Below are 19,349 nucleotides of genomic sequence, written 5' to 3' on the forward strand. Positions count from 1 at the left end.
CCAACTCGGTCACCCTGTCCCTGTGTCCAAGTCTGCCGCTTTGGTGGCCCACGTCCTGCTCTGTTGAGAGGCGCTGCCGGCTGGTTCCTGTCCCAAACTCGGCACTTGTTATGTAATTAATTGAGTGCGTTTATTTGTTGCTTCATTAGCTTGCTGCTCATGCACTGCTTGCTGCCACGTTAACTCTTTCTTTACCGCTCTGCACGCCGCTCTCTTGTCCATGCCGTGTGACCATCAGTGTGCCTGTCGCTACAGCTCTTTCTTCCAAGATTTTGAGCATGTAGCCCCGATCCTGCAACGAGCTGCCCCAGAGCGAGATCAGGGCTTTTTATTTTGATTGACAGACCTACCTCGTCTGCTGCTTTTCAGAATTTCTGGCGTTTTTTTAGTTGAATCATGTGACCAGTCGTAATTAAGTGACTAGTGTTCATTATTGGTTCTTGTGCTACATGCTTAATTCTTATTGTTCACGTGCCCCTGTCTGACTGCGTTGTGCTGTCCCATAAGGAGCTATCCCTTGTCTTGAGCCCTTTTGTCATTTGTTTTGTTTCGTGGTAGCTGCAGTCCTCACTTCCCAACCAATGGAACGAAGGTTTTATCAGCCTCCCTGGGCGTTTTCTGTTGTTTGAATGGTGAGGGAGAGGCAGAAATTGGGACAACTGGGGACCGGAGAACTCGGACGCTTACAGGGGAAGCGGAGAACACCAGGCAACCAAAGGCGCCGTGATGTGACCTGATCTGGATCCAGTGTGCTGCACTGGGTCACCCGGTCCCACACAGGATGTAGCAGAGCTAGACGGGGTTCCGAGAAGGGCGAAGAGGATAATCAAGGGCAGGAAGAGCCCTCCTCTGAAGAAAGATGGAAAAGACTGGGGTTGTTTCCCTTTGCAAGGAGATTAATAAGAGCATATAAAATGACACTTGGAATAAAGTAGGCAGATGAGGAAATTCTCTCTTCTTGTCTTATAACACACAAACCTGGGGACACGTGGGCTACATCTACACTGGCACCTTTTTCCGGAAATGCTTAAAACGGAACAGTTTTCTATATTGGCAGGATACTTTTCTGGAAAAGCCCTTTTTCCGGAAAAGCGTCCGTGGCCAATGTAGACGTGCTTTTCCGGAAAAAGCCCCGATCGTCATTTTCGCGATTGGGGCTTTTTTGCGGAAAAGACTACTGGGCTGTCTACACTGGCCCTTTTCCGGAACAGTTTTCCGGAAAAGGGACTTTTGCCCGAGCGGGAGCAGCATAGTTTTTCCAGAAAAGAAGCTGATTTCTTACAGTAGATCGTCAGTGCTTTTCCGGAAATTCAAGGGGCCAGTGTAGACAGCTTGCAGCTTATTCCGGAAAAGCGGCTGCTTTTCCAGAATAAGTGGCCCAGTGTAGACACAGCCTGACTGAATGAGACTAACAGATCTTCAGGCCAATAGGGACCATAATAATCTGTTCTGTACTTTGTAGGCCACAGACCCTCACCCGTACTAGGCCCCTAACCTCTAGCCCAGCACCTGAAATCCTCAAATCTTGACTTAAAGACTTCACGTTACAAAGAAGCCAGAGTTCAAAGCAAGTGACCCAGGCGCATGAAGAAAAAGGTTGCCAGGGTCTCTGCCAATAGTCCTTCCCTACCCCAGGTAGGGAGATCAGTTGAATCCTGAGAACATAGGGGAAACTCACCATCCAGATACCCGGGGGAAAAATTCTCTGTACTAACTCAGCCCTTCCCATCTAGTTTCCCATCTCTCTGGGCCAGATGACATTGTAGGCAACCTCATCATATCCTCTCCCTAAACGCATCAAGCTCAGTCTTGAAACCACTGGGGATTTTTGTCACCTCTGCTCCCCTTAGGAGGCTGATTCAGAATTTCACTCCTCTGATGATTTATAACCATCTGTTTTCAAGCCTAAACTTGGTCATGGCCAGTTTATATCTGATTGTTCTCGGGTTAGGTGAAATAACACCTCTCTTGCTGTTAATACCTCTGGTGCATTTATAGAGAACCATCATATTTCCCCTTGGACAGTGTCTGATTAGGCTAAACACGCCAAGCTCATTAAGTTTCCTCTCGTAAGGTGGGTTCTCCATTCCTCTGATTGTCCTAGCCATTGTCTGCAGCTGTTCTGCTTGGAATTTCTCTCTTTTAAACATGGGAGACCAGAAATGCACCCACTATCCCAGCTGAGGTCTCACCCGTGCCTTGTGTAACGGTACTAACACCTTCCTGTCTCTACAGGAAATACCTCGTCTGCAGCCTAGGATTGCATTAGCCTGCTTCACAGCTGCACCACGTTGGTGGCTCGGTAACTGTGAGATCAACCATCACACTTAAGTTTTTCTCTTCCTCTGTCACTTCCAACTGAAAGGTTCCCAACTTCTAGCAGAAAATGCTAGCCTCTCAGAGCGCCCCGAGATACAGCCCCTCTGTCGGTGTGAACACTGCTTTTGCCTGGAGATAACATGATGTTAATCTGTAGCTTCTTCACTCCCCAGCTCTGGAGTGCCCCCTGGAGAACAGCCAGTACCAGCTCTGTGGAACAGCCTGCCCAGCCACCTGTGTGGACCACTCGGCCCCCAGCAGCTACCAAGACCCCTGTGTGGAAAGCTGCCAGTGCAAGGATGGTTTTGTGCTGAGCCAGGGGAAATGCATACCCAAGAGCGGCTGTGGGTGCCTGTCTGAGAGGCGCCCCTATCCTGGGAACACCCTTCCCTAGGGGAGTCACAGAGGAAAGGCCAGTGATGCCAAAGACCAGCCTGGTGCAATGGCCTACCAGTGCCCAATGGTGTATCCCTTGGGCACGGCCTCTGGGGTAGAAACTGTGGCCCCTGTGCTGATGGCATTTTGAGGGTCTGAATCTTCCAGTTCTTCTCTATTGGACAGAAGACAGACCAGTTCCCCATTGCTGATTCCAGACCATCAGAAACTGGGATTTAAAAAATGTGAAGCCACAATTATTTTTATCTACCTTCTAGTCAGAGAGAAGTTGCCAACTCGGAGTCCAAGCATTCCAAAATTCAACCGGAAAGTGCAGCCTGCCAGCTGGCTGCTCAGAGAGGGCTCTGCCCAGAGCCCATCTTCCTCCCTGAAGCCCCCTTTCCTCGTTCCCACCCAGCCCTCTGACCACCGAGCCCCAGCAAGCCTGGCTTTAGTGTGCTTCAAAACAAAGGGCTGGCACTGGCAGTCGCCTACAGCAGGGCCAGCCTCCCTGCCACACGCTGCAGGGAAATGGGGACTATCTTGAGCGAGGCCAACTTGGCTTCCAACTGGCTGGAAACCATGGGAGATGGTGGCCATTTTGAAGAGAGGCATATTCGCAGATTCCATGCCGAGAACCACCAAAACTCCACCACCAACTCCTGCCTGGTGACTGCCCCCAAGGCTGTGAGAAAACTGCACCTGCCGGATAGAATATGAACGGGGGGTGGGGGGGCGGGGGTGCACTGGGGACAGCAGAAAGGTGGCTGTTTCACTGGGAGATGCCGAGCTACCAAAACCCCTAGACCTATAGGTCCTGCCCTGTATGTCTCTGAAGGCCTTCATGTCGCTTCATGCCTATGAGACACCCGATTCTCCTTGTGAGGTCCCGAGTGAGATACAATACCCAGCAAAATGCAGGACAATGTAGCACTTTAAAGACTAACAAGATGGTTTATTAGATGATGAACAAGGACTTAACAAGAATTTGAACTATCTCACCCATTACCAAGACAGTTTCCCCAATTATCACCTGTAATACCATTAACTCACAAACATCCCACTCGCCCTACCTTTAATATCATCAATTCACAGACACTTACCTTCCTTCCTCCCCCCCCCCCGCATCCACCTTCTGTTCTGCAATGTGATTTGTCCTTTTCATATTTGTTCATTTTTTTTAATTGTATCCTTTGGTATATATGGTTGTGACTACTTTCTTCCACTATTTGATCTGAGGAAGTGGGTCTGGCCCACGATAGCTCATCATCTAATAAACCATCTTGTTAGTCTTTAAAGTGCTACATTGTCCTGCATTTTGCTTCAACTACCCCAGACTAACACGGCTACATTTCTATCACTAACACCCAGCAAGAGTTTCTTCTACATTAGCACCCAGCAGCTGTTTCCCTCTTGAAACAGCTGAGACACGCCCCCCTCAGTATGCCCCAATCTCCTTCCAAGGCCCCCACAACCACTGTGCAATCAAGTTACAATACTCTAGGGCTGTGTCTAGACTGGCAAGTTTTTCCACAAAAGCGGCTGCTTTTGCAGAACAACTTGCCAGCTGTCTACACGGGCCGTTTTGAATTTCCACAAGAACACTGACGATCTCATGTAAGATTGTCAGTGTTCTTGCGGAAATACTATGCTGCTCCCGTTCAAGCAAAAGGCCTCTTGCGCAAACTCTTTTGCGCAAGAGGGCCAGTGTAGACAACGTGGTATTGTTTTGCGCAAAAAAGCCCCGATGGCGAAAATGGCGATCGAGGCTTTCTTGCGCAAAACCGTGTCTAGATTGGCATGGACGCTTTTCCGTAAAAAGTGCATTTGCAGAAAAGCATCCGTGCCAATCTAGACGCTCTTTTCCGCAAATGCTTTTAATGGAAAAACTTTTCTGTTAAAAGCATTTGCAGAAAATCATGCCAGTCTAGACGTAGCCTAGGGCTGTCTCTACATTGGCAAGATTTTGCACAAAAGCAGATGCTTTTGTGCAAAATCTTGCCACCTGTCTACACTGGCCGTGAGTATTTGCGCAAGAACACTAACGTTCTACTGTATGAATTCAGTGCTTCTTGCGCAAATACTCTTGACGCTCCCGCTCAGGGATAAGCCGTCTTGTGCAAGTATTCTTGTGGAAGAGGCCAGTGTAGACAGGTAACATCAATTTCTTGCACAAGAAAACCCGATGGCTAAAATGGCCATCGGAACTTTCTTGCGCAAGAGAGCGTCTACACTGGCACAGATGCTTTTGCGCAAAAGCAAATCTTTTGCGCAAAGGCACATGCCAGTATAGACACTCTCTTGCGCAAATACTTGAACACAAAAACTTTTGCGTTAAAAGTATTTGCGCAAAATCATGCCAGTGTAGACACAGCCTAGCAATATAGGGCTCTGTGCCTCAGTTTACTTCCCTAAGTCAACCTGCCCCTCCATGTTCTCAGCTGCAGGGAGTTTCCTCCCCATCATCCCCTCTGCCCCACATGTTGGAGAGGCTACCCTAGATCCCTACAGCTGCTGATTATCAGCTTATTGGAGCAGCTCCTTTCTAAAGGACAAAGGATACTATGACCCCAGGAGACAGGGGCATAGAGCCAGGCTGTAAGCACTGAGGTGGGGAGCTCTGATGTGCCACAGTGCTCCAACGGGTGCCATATCCTCTGAGGTCCCTTCCTCCACCATCAACTACAGTGGGATCAAACAGGCCAGACCCAGGGCTTGGGAATGATGAGAGGAGAGCAGTGTCTAAAGGATGAATTCCAGCTTCACCAAGCTGGGTCCACTCCCACTGGAACAATTCTGTGAACCAAGGCAGAGAATAGGCTGGATGGAGGATGTATAATAAGAAAGAGAGAACTGCAATATGCATGGGACACACTCGGCTCCCAAATCATATCGCCCTGCCCTGTCGGTTACCCTCCGCCTGCCCCACATTATACAAAAAACCCCTCTCTGATCTCCGGGTACATCTCACCCCCTGGTCTGTAATTTCTGCTAGTCTGGTGATTTTCAAAGTACAGGTTGTGACCTGATATTGGGTGACAGCAAGCCAGGTCACCTTGCTGTGAGGTGCTAAGGCAGCTTCCTGCCTGTCCTGGCACTGTGGACTGCGCTCTGCCCTGGAAGCGTCAGCAGCCGATCCGGCTCCTAGGTGGAGGCAAGTTGCCAACCCTCAAAAGACAAAAAAGCAAACTAAGCCAAGAAATGCAGCCAACCCCATTGCAAACCAAGCCCAGAACAAGCACTGGCCATTTGTGCTCAGCAGAGCCTGGTGACAAACCGGGAACCAGTCATTGGACGTGTGGAGCCAGAGCTGGGGGCAGGGGCAGCCTGTGGAGCTGGTGCTGCTGCTGGCCACTTTGGGGTGCAGCGTGGTGCACTGGGCCAGGACAAGCAGGAGGCCGCCTTTACCATCCCACTGTATCACTGACGAGGAGCAGCTGGAGGTAGGCCTGTGCCCCAGCCCTGAGGCCCTCCTGCACCCCAAACCCATCCTCCCCAGCCCCACTTCATAACCTACCCCCCTGCCCAAAATTCCCACCCACATACTGAATTCAGGCTGGCAGGTCCCTGAGAACTAAAGGGTGTTCGGGGGTGGGGAGCAGTCAACCTAAGCAAGTTGCTCTTTGGATCTCCACTGAGGGCCTGTCGGTGCTGGGGGCAGGGAGCTGGGGGGGCTAGTCAGGGAGTGAGGGAGGGGCCTGTCTGTGCTGGGAGCTGGGGGGCTAGTTAGGGGGCCTGTCTGTGCTGGGGGGGCAGGGAGCTGGGGGGCCAGTCTGTGCTGGGGGGGCAGGGAGCTGGGGGGGCTAGTCAGGGGGTGAGGCAGGGGCCTGTCTGTGCTGGGAGCTGGGGGGCTAGTTAGGGGGCCTGTCTGTGCTGGGGGGGCATGGAGCTGGGGGGGCTAGTCAGGGGGTGAAGGAGGGGGCCTGTCTGTGCTGGGGGGCAGGGAGCTGGGGGGCCAGTCAGGGGGTGAGGGGGGGCCGGGAGCTGGGGGGGCCAGTCAGGGGGTGAGGGGGGGCCTGTCTGTGCTGGGGGGGCAGGGAGCTGGGGGGGCTAGTCAGGGGGTGAGGGAGGGGCCTGTCTGTGCTGGGAGCTGGGGGGCTAGTTAGGGGGTGAAGGAGGGGGCCTGTCTGTGCTGGGGGGCAGGGAGCTGGGGGGGCTAGTCAGGGGGTGAAGGAGGGGGCCTGTCTGTGCTGGGGGGCAGGGAGCTGGGGGGCTAGTCAGGGGGTGAAGGAGGGGGCCTGTCTGTGCTGGGGGGCAGGGAGCTGGGGGGCCAGTCAGGGGGTGAGGGGGGGCCTGTCTGTGCTGGGGGGCAGGGAGCTGGGGGGCCAGTCAGGGGGTGAGGGGGGGCCTGTCTGTGCTGGGGGGCAGGGAGCTGGGGGGCCAGTCAGGGGGTGAGGGGGGCCTGTCTGTGCTGGGGGGCAGGGAGCTGGGGGGCCAGTCAGGGGGTGAGGGGGGGCCTGTCTGTGCTGGGGGGCAGGGAGCTGGGGGGCCTGTCTGTGCTGGGGGGCAGGGAGCTGGGGGGCCAGTCGGGGGTGAGGGGGGGGCGGGCCAGGGATCCCCAGATCTCTGCAGACACAGGCACGGCAAGCAGACATGCCGGGGGGGGGCAGGTTTAGAAGGGGCTCTGCCCCTGGCCCCAGCCCGGGGGGGGCACAGGGGGCTGGGTCCGCACCCCGCTGCTGAGTTACCGGCCCCTGCCCGGGAGCTGCGGGCCCAGCCCTGCAGGGGGCGGGCTCGGAGCCCCGCGTGCAGCGGCCAGCTGGGCGGGGGGCGGGGCTCGGCGCGCAGTGACTGGCAGCGACCGCGGCCAATCCCCGCGCGGGGGAATTAACCCTGCGCTGGCCGGGGCGGGAGCTTTTTGTCTGGGGAACCGGCCTCCTCCTGCGCGTGGGCGGGGCGGGGCGGCCAGGTGAGGGGGGGAGGGGCAGGAGCCGGGGTAACGGGTGGGGGAGGGGCTGTCGGGGATGGGAACAGGGTTCGGGCGGGGCGGGGCCTGTCTGTGCTGGGGGGCAGGGAGCTGGGGGGCTGGGCAGGGGGCGAGGGAGGGGTCTGTCTGTGCTGGGGGGCAGGGAGCTGGGGGGGGCAGGGGGTGAGGGAGGGGTCTGTCTGTGCTGGGGGGCAGGGAGCTGGGGGGCTGGGCAGGGGGTGAGGGAGGGGTCTGTCTGTGCTGGGGGGCAGGGTGCTGGGGGGCTGGGCAGGGGGCGAGGGAGGGGTCTGTCTGTGCTGGGGGGCAGGGAGCTGGGGGGCTGGGCAGGGGGCGAGGGAGGGGTCTGTCTGTGCTGGGGGGCAGGGAGCTGGGGGGCTGGGCAGGGGGCGAGGGAGGGGTCTGTCTGTGCTGGGGGGCAGGGAGCTGGGGGGCTGGGCAGGGGGCGAGGGAGGGGTCTGTCTGTGCTGGGGGCAGGGAGCTGGGGGGCTGGGCAGGGGGTGAGGGAGGGGTCTGTCTGTGCTGGGGGGCAGGGAGCTGGGGGGCTGGGCAGGGGGCGAGGGAGGGGTCTGTCTGTGCTGGGGGGCAGGGAGCTGGGGGGCTGGGCAGGGGGCGAGGGAGGGGTCTGTCTGTGCTGGGGGGCAGGGAGCTGGGGGGCTGGGCAGGGGGCGAGGGAGGGGTCTGTCTGTGCTGGGGGCAGGGAGCTGGGGGGCTGGGCAGGGGGCGAGGGAGGGGTCTGTCTGTGCTGGGGGGCAGGGAGCTGGGGGGCTGGGCAGGGGGCGAGGGAGGGGTCTGTCTGTGCTGGGGGGCAGGGAGCTGGGGGGCTGGGCAGGGGGCGAGGGAGGGGTCTGTCTGTGCTGGGGGGCAGGGAGCTGGGGGGCTGGGCAGGGGGCGAGGGAGGGGCCTGTCTGTGCTGGGGGGCAGGGAGCTGGGGGGCTGGGCAGGGGGCGAGGGAGGGGTCTGTCTGTGCTGGGGGGCAGGGAGCTGGGGGGCTGGGCAGGGGGCGAGGGAGGGGTCTGTCTGTGCTGGGGGGCAGGGTGCTGGGGGGCTGGGCAGGGGGCGAGGGAGGGGTCTGTCTGTGCTGGGGGGCAGGGAGCTGGGGGGCTGGGCAGGGGGCGAGGGAGGGGTCTGTCTGTGCTGGGGGCAGGGAGCTGGGGGGCTGGGCAGGGGGTGAGGGAGGGGTCTGTCTGTGCTGGGGGGCAGGGAGCTGGGGGGCTGGGCAGGGGGCGAGGGAGGGGTCTGTCTGTGCTGGGGGGCAGGGAGCTGGGGGGCTGGGCAGGGGGCGAGGGAGGGGTCTGTCTGTGCTGGGGGCAGGGAGCTGGGGGGCTGGGCAGGGGGTGAGGGAGGGGTCTGTCTGTGCTGGGGGGCAGGGAGCTGGGGGGCTGGGCAGGGGGTGAGGGAGGGGTCTGTCTGTGCTGGGGGGCAGGGAGCTGGGGGGCTGGGCAGGGGGCGAGGGAGGGGTCTGTCTGTGCTGGGGGCAGGGAGCTGGGGGGCTGGGCAGGGGGCGAGGGAGGGGTCTGTCTGTGCTGGGGGGCAGGGAGCTGGGGGGCTGGGCAGGGGGCGAGGGAGGGGTCTGTCTGTGCTGGGGGCAGGGAGCTGGGGGGCTGGGCAGGGGGCGAGGGAGGGGTCTGTCTGTGCTGGGGGACAGGGAGCTGGGGGGCTGGGCAGGGGGCGAGGGAGGGGTCTGTCTGTGCTGGGGGGCAGGGAGCTGGGGGGCTGGGCAGGGGGTGAGGGAGGGGTCTGTCTGTGCTGGGGGCAGGGAGCTGGGGGGCTGGGCAGGGGGCGAGGGAGGGGTCTGTCTGTGCTGGGGGGCAGGGAGCTGGGGGGGGCAGGGGGTGAGGGAGGGGTCTGTCTGTGCTGGGGGGCAGGGAGCTGGGGGGGCAGGGGGTGAGGGAGGGGTCTGTCTGTGCTGGGGGGCAGGGAGCTGGGGGGCTGGGCAGGGGGCGAGGGAGGGGTCTGTCTGTGCTGGGGGGCAGGGAGCTGGGGGGGGCAGGGGGTGAGGGAGGGGTCTGTCTGTGCTGGGGGGCAGGGAGCTGGGGGGGCAGGGGGTGAGGGAGGGGTCTGTCTGTGCTGGGGGGCAGGGAGCTGGGGGGCTGGGCAGGGGGCGAGGGAGGGGTCTGTCTGTGCTGGGGGGCAGGGAGCTGGGGGGGGCAGGGGGTGAGGGAGGGGTCTGTCTGTGCTGGGGGGCAGGGAGCTGGGGGGGCAGGGGGTGAGGGAGGGGTCTGTCTGTGCTGGGGGACAGGGAGCTGGGGGGCTGGGCAGGGGGCGAGGGAGGGGTCTGTCTGTGCTGGGGGGCAGGGAGCTGGGGGGCTGGGCAGGGGATGAGGGAGGGGTCTGTCTGTGCTGGGGGCAGGGAGCTGGGGGGCTGGGCAGGGGGCGAGGGAGGGGTCTGTCTGTGCTGGGGGGCAGGGAGCTGGGGGGCTGGGCAGGGGGCGAGGGAGGGGTCTGTCTGTGCTGGGGGGCAGGGAGCTGGGGGGCTGGGCAGGGGGCGAGGGAGGGGTCTGTCTGTGCTGGGGGACAGGGAGCTGGGGGGCTGGGCAGGGGGCGAGGGAGGGGTCTGTCTGTGCTGGGGGGCAGGGAGCTGGGGGGCTGGGCAGGGGGTGAGGGAGGGGTCTGTCTGTGCTGGGGGCAGGGAGCTGGGGGGCTGGGCAGGGGGCGAGGGAGGGGTCTGTCTGTGCTGGGGGGCAGGGAGCTGGGGGGCTGGGCAGGGGGCGAGGGAGGGGTCTGTCTGTGCTGGGGGGCAGGGAGCTGGGGGGCTGGGCAGGGGGTGAGGGAGGGGTCTGTCTGTGCTGGGGGCAGGGAGCTGGGGGGCTGGGCAGGGGGCGAGGGAGGGGTCTGTCTGTGCTGGGGGGCAGGGAGCTGGGGGGCTGGGCAGGGGGCGAGGGAGGGGTCTGTCTGTGCTGGGGGGCAGGGAGCTGGGGGGCTGGGCAGGGGGCGAGGGAGGGGTCTGTCTGTGCTGGGGGGCAGGGAGCTGGGGGGGCAGGGGGTGAGGGAGGGGTCTGTCTGTGCTGGGGGGCAGGGAGCTGGGGGGCTGGGCAGGGGGCGAGGGAGGGGTCTGTCTGTGCTGGGGGACAGGGAGCTGGGGGGCTGGGCAGGGGGCGAGGGAGGGGTCTGTCTGTGCTGGGGGGCAGGGAGCTGGGGGGGGCAGGGGGTGAGGGAGGGGTCTGTCTGTGCTGGGGGCAGGGAGCTGGGGGGCTGGGCAGGGGGTGAGGGAGGGGTCTGTCTGTGCTGGGGGGCAGGGAGCTGGGGGGGGCAGGGGGTGAGGGAGGGGTCTGTCTGTGCTGGGGGCAGGGAGCTGGGGGGCTGGGCAGGGGGCGAGGGAGGGGTCTGTCTGTGCTGGGGGGCAGGGAGCTGTGGGGCTGGGCAGGGGGCGAGGGAGGGGTCTGTCTGTGCTGGGGGGCAGGGAGCTGGGGGGCTGGGCAGGGGGTGAGGGAGGGGTCTGTCTGTGCTGGGGGGCAGGGAGCTGGGGGGCTGGGCAGGGGGCGAGGAAGGGGTCTGTCTGTGCTGGGGGGCAGGGAGCTGGGGGGCTGGGCAGGGGGCGAGGGAGGGGTCTGTCTGTGCTGGGGGGCAGGGAGCTGGGGGGCTGGGCAGGGGGCGAGGGAGGGGTCTGTCTGTGCTGGGGGGCAGGGAGCTGGGGGGGGCAGGGGGTGAGGGAGGGGTCTGTCTGTGCTGGGGGGCAGGGTGCTGGGGGGCTGGGCAGGGGGCGAGGGAGGGGTCTGTCTGTGCTGGGGGGCAGGGAGCTGGGGGGGGGCAGGGGGTGAGGGAGGGGCCTGTCCGTGCTGGGGGGCAGGGAGCTGGGGGGCTGGGCAGGGGGCGAGGGAGGGGTCTGTCTGTGCTGGGGGGCAGGGTGCTGGGGGGCTGGGCAGGGGGCGAGGGAGGGGTCTGTCTGTGCTGGGGGGCAGGGTGCTGGGGGGCTGGGCAGGGGGCGAGGGAGGGGTCTGTCTGTGCTGGGGGGCAGGGTGCTGGGGGGCTGGGCAGGGGGCGAGGGAGGGGTCTGTCTGTGCTGGGGGGCAGGGAGCTGGAGTTAGGGGCCTGCTGGAGGGAGGCCAGAGAGGGGGGGGTCTCCCATGCTGGGAGCTGAGGTGACAGTTAATTGCAGTTCTCACAAGCTTATCCCGTAAAACCCCAGCTCTGCCCCTGCCCTGGTTAACAGGAGCCAAGTGGTAAGTTTCCAGCCCTCCAGGCTGCAGAGAAAAGCTGGGAAACCTGAATCTCACAGGATCCAAAACAGAACCCAGCACTGAGGCAGGAGGACAGGGCTACACGCCTGCTTTGTGACCCCGTGCTTGTAGCACTGGCTTGGGGGCCAATCGGCTGAAGGGGAGCCGGGCTTACAGCTCAGTGGCTGGGTGGGTGAATCAGGTCGGGGTGTTTCTTTTCCCTTCCGCTTCCTGGGGCCCTCCATCCCTGCTGCACAGTAACCCCCCCTCCGCCCCGCCCCCTTGGTGTTTTGTTGCAGGAGCCCCAAGGAGAGCTTGGACCGTCCCTGCAGGAACAAGGGAGAGATGCAGGCTTGCGGACCAGAGTGCTGACCTCTGCTGGCTGTTTCCACAAGACAGAAAATGGCTGCAAAGCACCGTGGGCTCCGGGCCAAGGGTCCACTCCAGCACGTGAAAGCGGGAGCAGAAGATCCAGCAGGTCCCAAACCAGGGAAGGAATCGGAGAGGGAAGGGAAAGATGCTGTGGTGATGTCACCCCTCTCAGCAAGCCCCCTGTTGTCCCGGATAGGGCGACGACAGTCCGGCTCTGAGCAACGGGAGAAGATCTCACAGTATTGGGAAAATGAAAGTCAGGGCATGCTGCCAGTACTCAGGGCCCCTCCTGAAGCTCTACCGGCATCAGCCCAGGACTGGGGAAATCCAGAACTGCCCGAGTTCATGCCAGAGGATGACCTGGAGGCCTATCTGGCCTCCTTCGAGCGAGTAGCAGACGCCTGCCACTGGCCCAGGAGAGAGTGGGTGGCCCGACTCCTGCCGTCCCTCGGCGGAAAAGCCCAACAGGCCATTAGCAGCCTGGATGCCCGAGACGCCCGCGATTACGGGAAGGTGAAGGCCACCATCCTGCGAGGCTGCAGCATCAGCACGGAGATGCAGCGCCTCCACTTCCGGCAGTTCCGCTACCAGGAGGCCAAGGGGCCCCAGGAGGTTTGCAGCCGCCTGCAGGAGCTGTCCCATCGGTGGTTGAAGCCAGAGATCCGCACCAAGGAGCAGATCATGGAGCTGCTGATCCTGGAACAGTTCCTGACCATCCTGCCGGAGGAAATCCAGAGCTGGGTGTGGGTGCGGCACCCGGAGACCTGCGCCCAGGCCATATCCCTGGCAGAGGATTTCCAGCTGGGGCAGCGAGAGGCTGGGATATGGGAGCAGCAGGTGAGAGCAGGCGCAGGGGAGTGTCCAAGGTGGCTGCCTCGTGGGCTCTGCAGGGAATTTTATGGGCAGGTTTGGATGCTGCATGAGCACAGAGGGTTCTCCAGGCAGGACATGAGTGGGGCTTGTTCTGTCATCCAGTCTCAGCATCAAAATATAGGACGCAGGGCTCAGCTGGGTTCCTGCTACAGGGATTTCCTGGGCTCCCTGTCATGTGGTGCTTTGCAGATCCTGGTGTTGAATGGTTTGTAACTGTTGCTCCTCCCACCTTTTCCTGTCACTCTGTATCTTTCAGCGGGCCCATCTAGAGTGGCTGTGACTGCTGATATAGTACACTCAGTGCCTTGCCAGGGCTTGGAGCTACACTCGGATTGGGGAAGGCGAGGGGGAGAATTGGTTACTGTCGCTAAATGTGCCATTTGGTGGGTTATTCTGGATGCTGTGGAAAGGGGTAAGGAAAGGGCCAACGTTATTAAAAGCTTGAGCGGGTGTAAATTAGGGATAGCTGGTGGGGAGGAGAAAGGGGCGCTGTGGACAGAAACAGCCAGAGCAGTCTCTGTCCATGGATGCGGGGGTAGCAGGAGCTGTTCTGGTTTGGCTGGAGCAGCCCCTGCCTGTGGTGAGTTGTTTCCTCCCCCTCCCCATACCCTCTCTTTGAATGAGTTAACCGACTAAACGGTCTGTTTAACCAGTTAGCCAATTAAATGGACTTCGCAGCCCTAGTATAAATATGCACCCAGGTGCACCTCTCCGCTCCAGTGACCATTGGGTGCCCTGGGATTTTCAAAGCAAGGGCAGGACTCAGCCTGAATGCCCGAAGCCTGCATGGGTGCTCAGGGCTGAGAGGGGACGCTCCTGACTCGGCCTGAGGGGCAGACGTGAGCTCCGTGAACGCAGGCCGTTACCAGCCCCTACTGCAGGGTGGCCGAATCCCCCAAGGAGGTGATCTAGATGGCACCAGAGGGCCCCTGCCAATGCGAACCCTTTGAAAGCCTTCCAGGCACACTGATGGCCGAGTGCCTGATGCCTGTAATGCCCTGTTGTCCTTTTCAAGGTCCCAGGGCCTGGACGCCAGGTGCAACGCTGGCCCTGACTGGCTGTGATAGGACCGGGCTCTGGTAGGTTGACCTCTGTGGCTCCCCCTTCAGCTCATCAGCGGGATGAGTCTGTGCTTCAGTGTGTCAGGGCCTGCACATCCCGTTGAGCCTGCGAGGAGCCCCTGGCATGCTTTGCCGGCAGGACCCTTTGGAACCAGCTCTCCCCTGCGGTTGTCAGGCCTTGGCTCCTCCGTAACATGCTTGTCCTGGGTTCGTGCCTAGGTCACGGTGCGAGTGAAGGTTGAGGAAGTGACGTCAGAAGAAGTGGAGACCCCTGTAGCATTGTGGGAATCTCAGCACCCACAGCTGCATCCCAGTCCCAAGTGTGTCTCCCCAGAGGAGTTTGGACAAAGCAAGTCCAGGTTGCCCTGTGCCGATGAGGAGACCCAAGCACTACAGGACACAGGTACTGGGCCACGTACAAAGGAATGAGGGGTGTTCTCACCAAGGGGGGCACGTGAAGGGGGCACAGACAACAGTAACAAGGGAACCCCCAAGTCAGAGGGCCTGGGGAGGAATTGGGGAGAACTTGATGGCTCAGGAGAATTGTAACATGCAGGGGGGAGGAGGAACCTTTTTGGGTTGGGAGGGGCCACTGACTCACAGAAGAATCAGTCGGTGGCCGCACAAAAGCTTAAAAGAAAGAAACAAAACATCGGGCCCCTGACTGAGGAGGAGAGAGACGCTCCCCACGTTCCCCTCGCACAGCAGAGCCTCGGGGGGCCCAGGCTAGTAGATTTTGTAGGGGAAAAGCCTCCAGGCAGCATTTTACGGCACCGGCCAAGGGGAAGGGAAGCAGCAGCACACGGAGCCACTTCCTCTTAGGGGTGTTCACAAGCATGTCATTCATTAGTCGTGTAGTCGACACAAATCGATACAGGTCAGCACTGCAATCACTCCGTCGTGGCTCGTGCTGGGTCCTAGCACCTCACCCTGCTGCGGCTCTGAATTAGAAACACTTTAAGAGCTGGCACGTGGGTAGGCTGGCCGCTGTGGGGGGTTGGTGCCAGGACCCGGCCGGCCTGCCCATGTGCCGGCTCCTAAATTGCGTCCAATGCAGAGCCGCAGTGAGGATTGATGCTGGGACCCTGCCCATGAAAAAATGTGCTTGCAGAGCTGTGTGGAGGGGTTGCTTGTAGCCGATAGCGTTAACCGATAAGCACACACTTATCGTTTCATCATTTAATCGACTACACTATTACATCCCTACTTCCTCCTCATGCCAGCTCTGGCTTCCCTGACTCCAGCCTGTGAGCTTCGGGGCTCCTCTCCCCGCAGCAGTGAGCTAGTGCTGGTGCTCCAGCCCCGCTGGGAGAGCTGCGGGTGGGGAGCCATGGGGCTGGAGTGCCATTGTGGGCTCTCCAGTGCTGGGGGGAACCACGAACCTCAGGAGCCAGGCAATCCAGGGGCCAGATCCGACCACTAGGCCTTAGCTTCCATGTCTTTCACCTACAGGTAAGCAAGATGGATGCCTGAGGAAGAGAGGGGGATGCATGGTGGCTGTGGGTGCTCATCAAGGGAATGTAGGTATTGTGGATAACAGCTCATCCTCTCCAGTGCCTCAGCAGTGAGTGAGGGGGGGCTGGCTATGAGAGGAACAGCCAGGGAGACCTGGTCCTTGCTACTCGCCCACACGATGGTGACCCATCTCCGAGCCCTCTGGGCAATTTGGGAAGTAGCAGTGGGAATGTAGGAGCTAGAATTCAGCCCTTCCTGAATTCACTGCCAGGCCCAGGATGCAGAGATACCTGCAGGCTCTGGTGTAACAGATGGTGTAGTAAAAGCACGGCCTAAAGAATGTGCCCCAGTCCTGGGCGCTGTGGTGCTGATGGGCTGAACAATCCTGGGAGGAACAAACTGTCCAGGGCGGCAGCAGGTTTGGCCGTGGATCCTGACGCAGGTTAGCAGAAGGGCACGTACACAGGGGAGCTAATACTTTAAGTGGGTTTCTGTAATAAATGGGGCATGATGGTCACCTTCTGATCACCATAGGGAGAGCAGGAAGAGCAGGTGTGTGGAATGGAGCGTCTGTACCATGTATTCTGGCTTGTCCCGCTCGCGTGGGAATGGATCTGCAGAGAAACTGACGGTGTGGGGCGAGCTAAGAAAGAGAGAAAGCAGCCAGGAAGAGAGAGCCGGGACCAGAGAGACTCCAGGGGGTGTTCAGTGAATAGACAAGCGAAGGAGAAGCACAGTGAAGGCAAAGGAGATGAGCCAGCCGGGTAGGAGTGAGAAGGGAGGCTGCAGCAAAGAAGTGTGTATGGCGGTGGTGGGCAGTGTGTGGCCTGTGGGCTGCAAGGCTGCCCACCACTGCTATATGGAGAGGCTGGGATGGTCCTTAGCAAGGTGATGGGGCTGTCTGGGAGGAGAAGGAGGTGGAGAAAATTTTCTGGTAGGGTGTGAGGGGGGGGAAAGGCAGGGAATGAAAAATAAGTATGTGGGGCTTCCTGACTGTTCCTGACTCAGGCTCCTCTTGGGACATCTCTAATAGAGCAGATGCGAGGCGGCCATAGTCCATGGCGTGGGATTTGTGACTCTCCTTTATAACAGCAGCACATGAAATGGATTCTCCTTTCCATCCAGGTGCCGGGATCCTGAGCATGGCTGAGAAGCTGCCTCAGCCTGAAAACCTGCAGCTCCCCACTGGGGGACGGGGACTGGGAGAGAGCGTTACCCCCAGTCATGAGCAAGGAGACACCTGCACAAGGCAGAGGAGGAACCCAGCACAGGAGGCAGATCCCACAGGGGAATGTGGGAGTGGACACAAGAGACTAACACAGACCCCTTCCCCAGGGAGGCCTCAGACCATAGGGGACTGTCAGCCACGTAGCAGCTTTCTCAGGACAGAGAAACCTCACAGATGTAGGGACTGTGGGGAAAGGTTCTGGGAGAAGCAGGAGCTCACAGAGCACGGCAAAGTGCACAGGAGCGAGAGGCCCCATCCTTGTGCTGAATGCGGGAAGAGCTTCAACCGCCTGGCTCATCTCAAGACCCACCAGAGGACCCACACGGGAGAGAAACCCTATTTCTGTGCCGAATGTGGGAAAAGCTTCGGCCACCTCTCCACCTTGACCACTCACCAGCGGCTGCACACAGGGGAGAGGCCCTACTCCTGCGCGGAGTGCGGGAAAACCTTCACTCACCCCTCGGACCTCAACAAACACCAGCGCTCCCACACCGGCGAGCGGCCCTACCCCTGTGCCGAGTGCGGGAAGCGCTTCAGCCAGCTCTCCAACCTGACCAAACACCAAAGAAGCCACACCGAGGAGCGGCCCTACCCGTGCACCGAGTGCAGGAAGAGCTTCAAGTACCTCGCCGACCTCACCGTGCACAGGCGCTCCCACACCGGGGAACGGCCCTTCCCCTGCCCCCAGTGCGGGAAGAGCTTCAGTAACAAATCCTCTCTGGCCCGGCACCAGAGAATCCACGCCAGAGCCGCAGCCAGAAACAAGTGAGACCGTGTCTGGACTCACTGAGTTAACCTCTATAAGCAAGTGGAGAAGGACATGAGCCATTATAACACAGCCTGAGGGAAATCACGTAGGCCATCGTCACGCTCTCTCCTCCTGCAGGAGAATGAGGGGGGCTTAAAATTGCTCCTCAGCGGCGTGCCAGTGCCTGGGACCCCCAGAAGATGTTCTGTCCGTTCCCGGTTTCACTAATAACTTGCTCTTATCACAGGTTGACATGCTGCAGAAAGGAGGTCAGGTGAGAGGCGCATCCTGCTTGCATTGCTGCAGCTCCAGGGCAGGTGTGTGTTTGCAGCAGGCCAGCCACAAGAGGTGGCAGGATTTTGTTTTCCTGTGGCTTGGAAAGGCCCCAACTTCTGAGACCCACCAAATCCACAGAAGAAACAGGCCTGCCTCCCAACAGCATTCAAACACCCGCTGCCCACAACACCTCTCCAGCTCGCTGCCTGGCTCCTGCAGTGCCTGATTTGTAGTTCAGTAGGAGGCACCAGGGGCTGGCCCTCTGTGATAGGCAGCCTAGCCTCTCTGCCCCCATCCCTGACCCTGCTCTACCTCGTAGGTCTTAGCTGCATCCCAGTAAATATGCCCAATGTCTGCCATGCTGCATTATTAAAGCCCCTTCATCTGTCTGCCTCTTCCCGCTCACTTGTCTCAACCAACACCATAGATGATGCATTTATCACTTACTACCTAATTAAGTGGGCACTTTCCTGGAATAACCAGCTATTTACTCATCTCCCTCCTGTGTCTTCTGTTCCTGCCCTAATCACCACTCCGATCTTGCTTCTGTTGACTCCCTGGGATTGTTTCAGAAGCTGCCTTGGACTACAGCTGCCAATTCAGTTGTACTTAAGGGTTTGGATCAGGCTACACCCTGATCCTGCAAAGGAACTCCCTGTGAGCAGGTGCCTTTGAGGAGTGGGGTCTGTTTTTAATGCACTGACATACCTCATTTGCTGCTATTACGATTGCTTTATAGTTCTCTGGGGCTACGGCTACCCTGCCTTTTTTTGTGAAAGAAGATATGCAAATCATGCTTGTATTTGCATATATTTTTCCAATTCTTTTTGCAGAAGAAGCTTTGAAATGTTGGGGGAAATCCCTCTTTCGCAAGCTCTGTGATTGAGGGGAATAAACTGGAGTAGGGAGCTGATATTTCTTTTGTGTGTCATGGTGGAGACCACTGATTCCAGAGCATGTCCAGCAGTAGAGTCCACACTTTAGAAACATTCACAGAAGAGCTGCAATGATGGCCCAAGGCCCAGGAAAACACGTCCTGCATACCCACTCTGTTCAGCTTAAAGCAGAAATGGGCAGCCTAGGCTAGCAGGTGGGCTACATGAGTGGCCTCCTTCATTTCAGGGGGCCGCAAGATTGTTGTAACCAAGACAGTTTCCTGAGATAGAGCAGTTTTACTAACTGCACTTGCTCTGAAGGCAGAGGGAGTGCAGGACTTTTATAGTCCGTGTTATGTGCAACCAGCACACCCCTCACTTCACCTGACCTGGCTTTATATGCGTGTCACTTTGGTAATAGTGGTACAAAGAAACCAGCAGAATCTGGCAACTCTGCACGTGGGCTATGGTAAACAAAATGTTTTGCAGGCCATATACAGAACCCTGATGGGCCACGTGTGGCCCATAGATCACAGGTTGCCCACCACTGGCTTAAAAGGAAGATTAAGAGGCAACTTGATCAAACTATTTGATCCTAGAGAGCTCCTTAATCTTAAAACTGAACACACAACATAATCCAGTAGACAGACACTGAACTCAGCAAAGTTCAAACTGGCAGCAAG

At 59.4% G+C, this 19,349-nt stretch overlaps 1 protein-coding gene across 1 annotated transcript in view; it reads left to right on the plus strand.

Annotated features, from left to right (window-relative positions):
• LOC102451686 (uncharacterized) overlaps positions 1-18,704 on the plus strand; it is a 44,605-nt gene extending 25,901 nt beyond the window's left edge. The window contains exons 9-11 of the mRNA XM_075915059.1: positions 12,156-12,987; positions 14,304-14,487; positions 16,665-18,704. Of these exons, the coding sequence (XP_075771174.1) occupies positions 12,156-12,987; positions 14,304-14,487; positions 16,665-17,536 (1,888 nt within the window). The 3' untranslated portion in view covers positions 17,537-18,704. The remainder of the gene's footprint in view (positions 1-12,155; positions 12,988-14,303; positions 14,488-16,664) is intronic.
• Positions 18,705-19,349: the final 645 nt, after the last annotated feature.

Source organism: Pelodiscus sinensis, unplaced genomic scaffold (genome assembly GCF_049634645.1).
Source record: "Pelodiscus sinensis isolate JC-2024 unplaced genomic scaffold, ASM4963464v1 ctg34, whole genome shotgun sequence".
NCBI classification, from domain to species: domain Eukaryota; kingdom Metazoa; phylum Chordata; order Testudines; family Trionychidae; genus Pelodiscus; species Pelodiscus sinensis.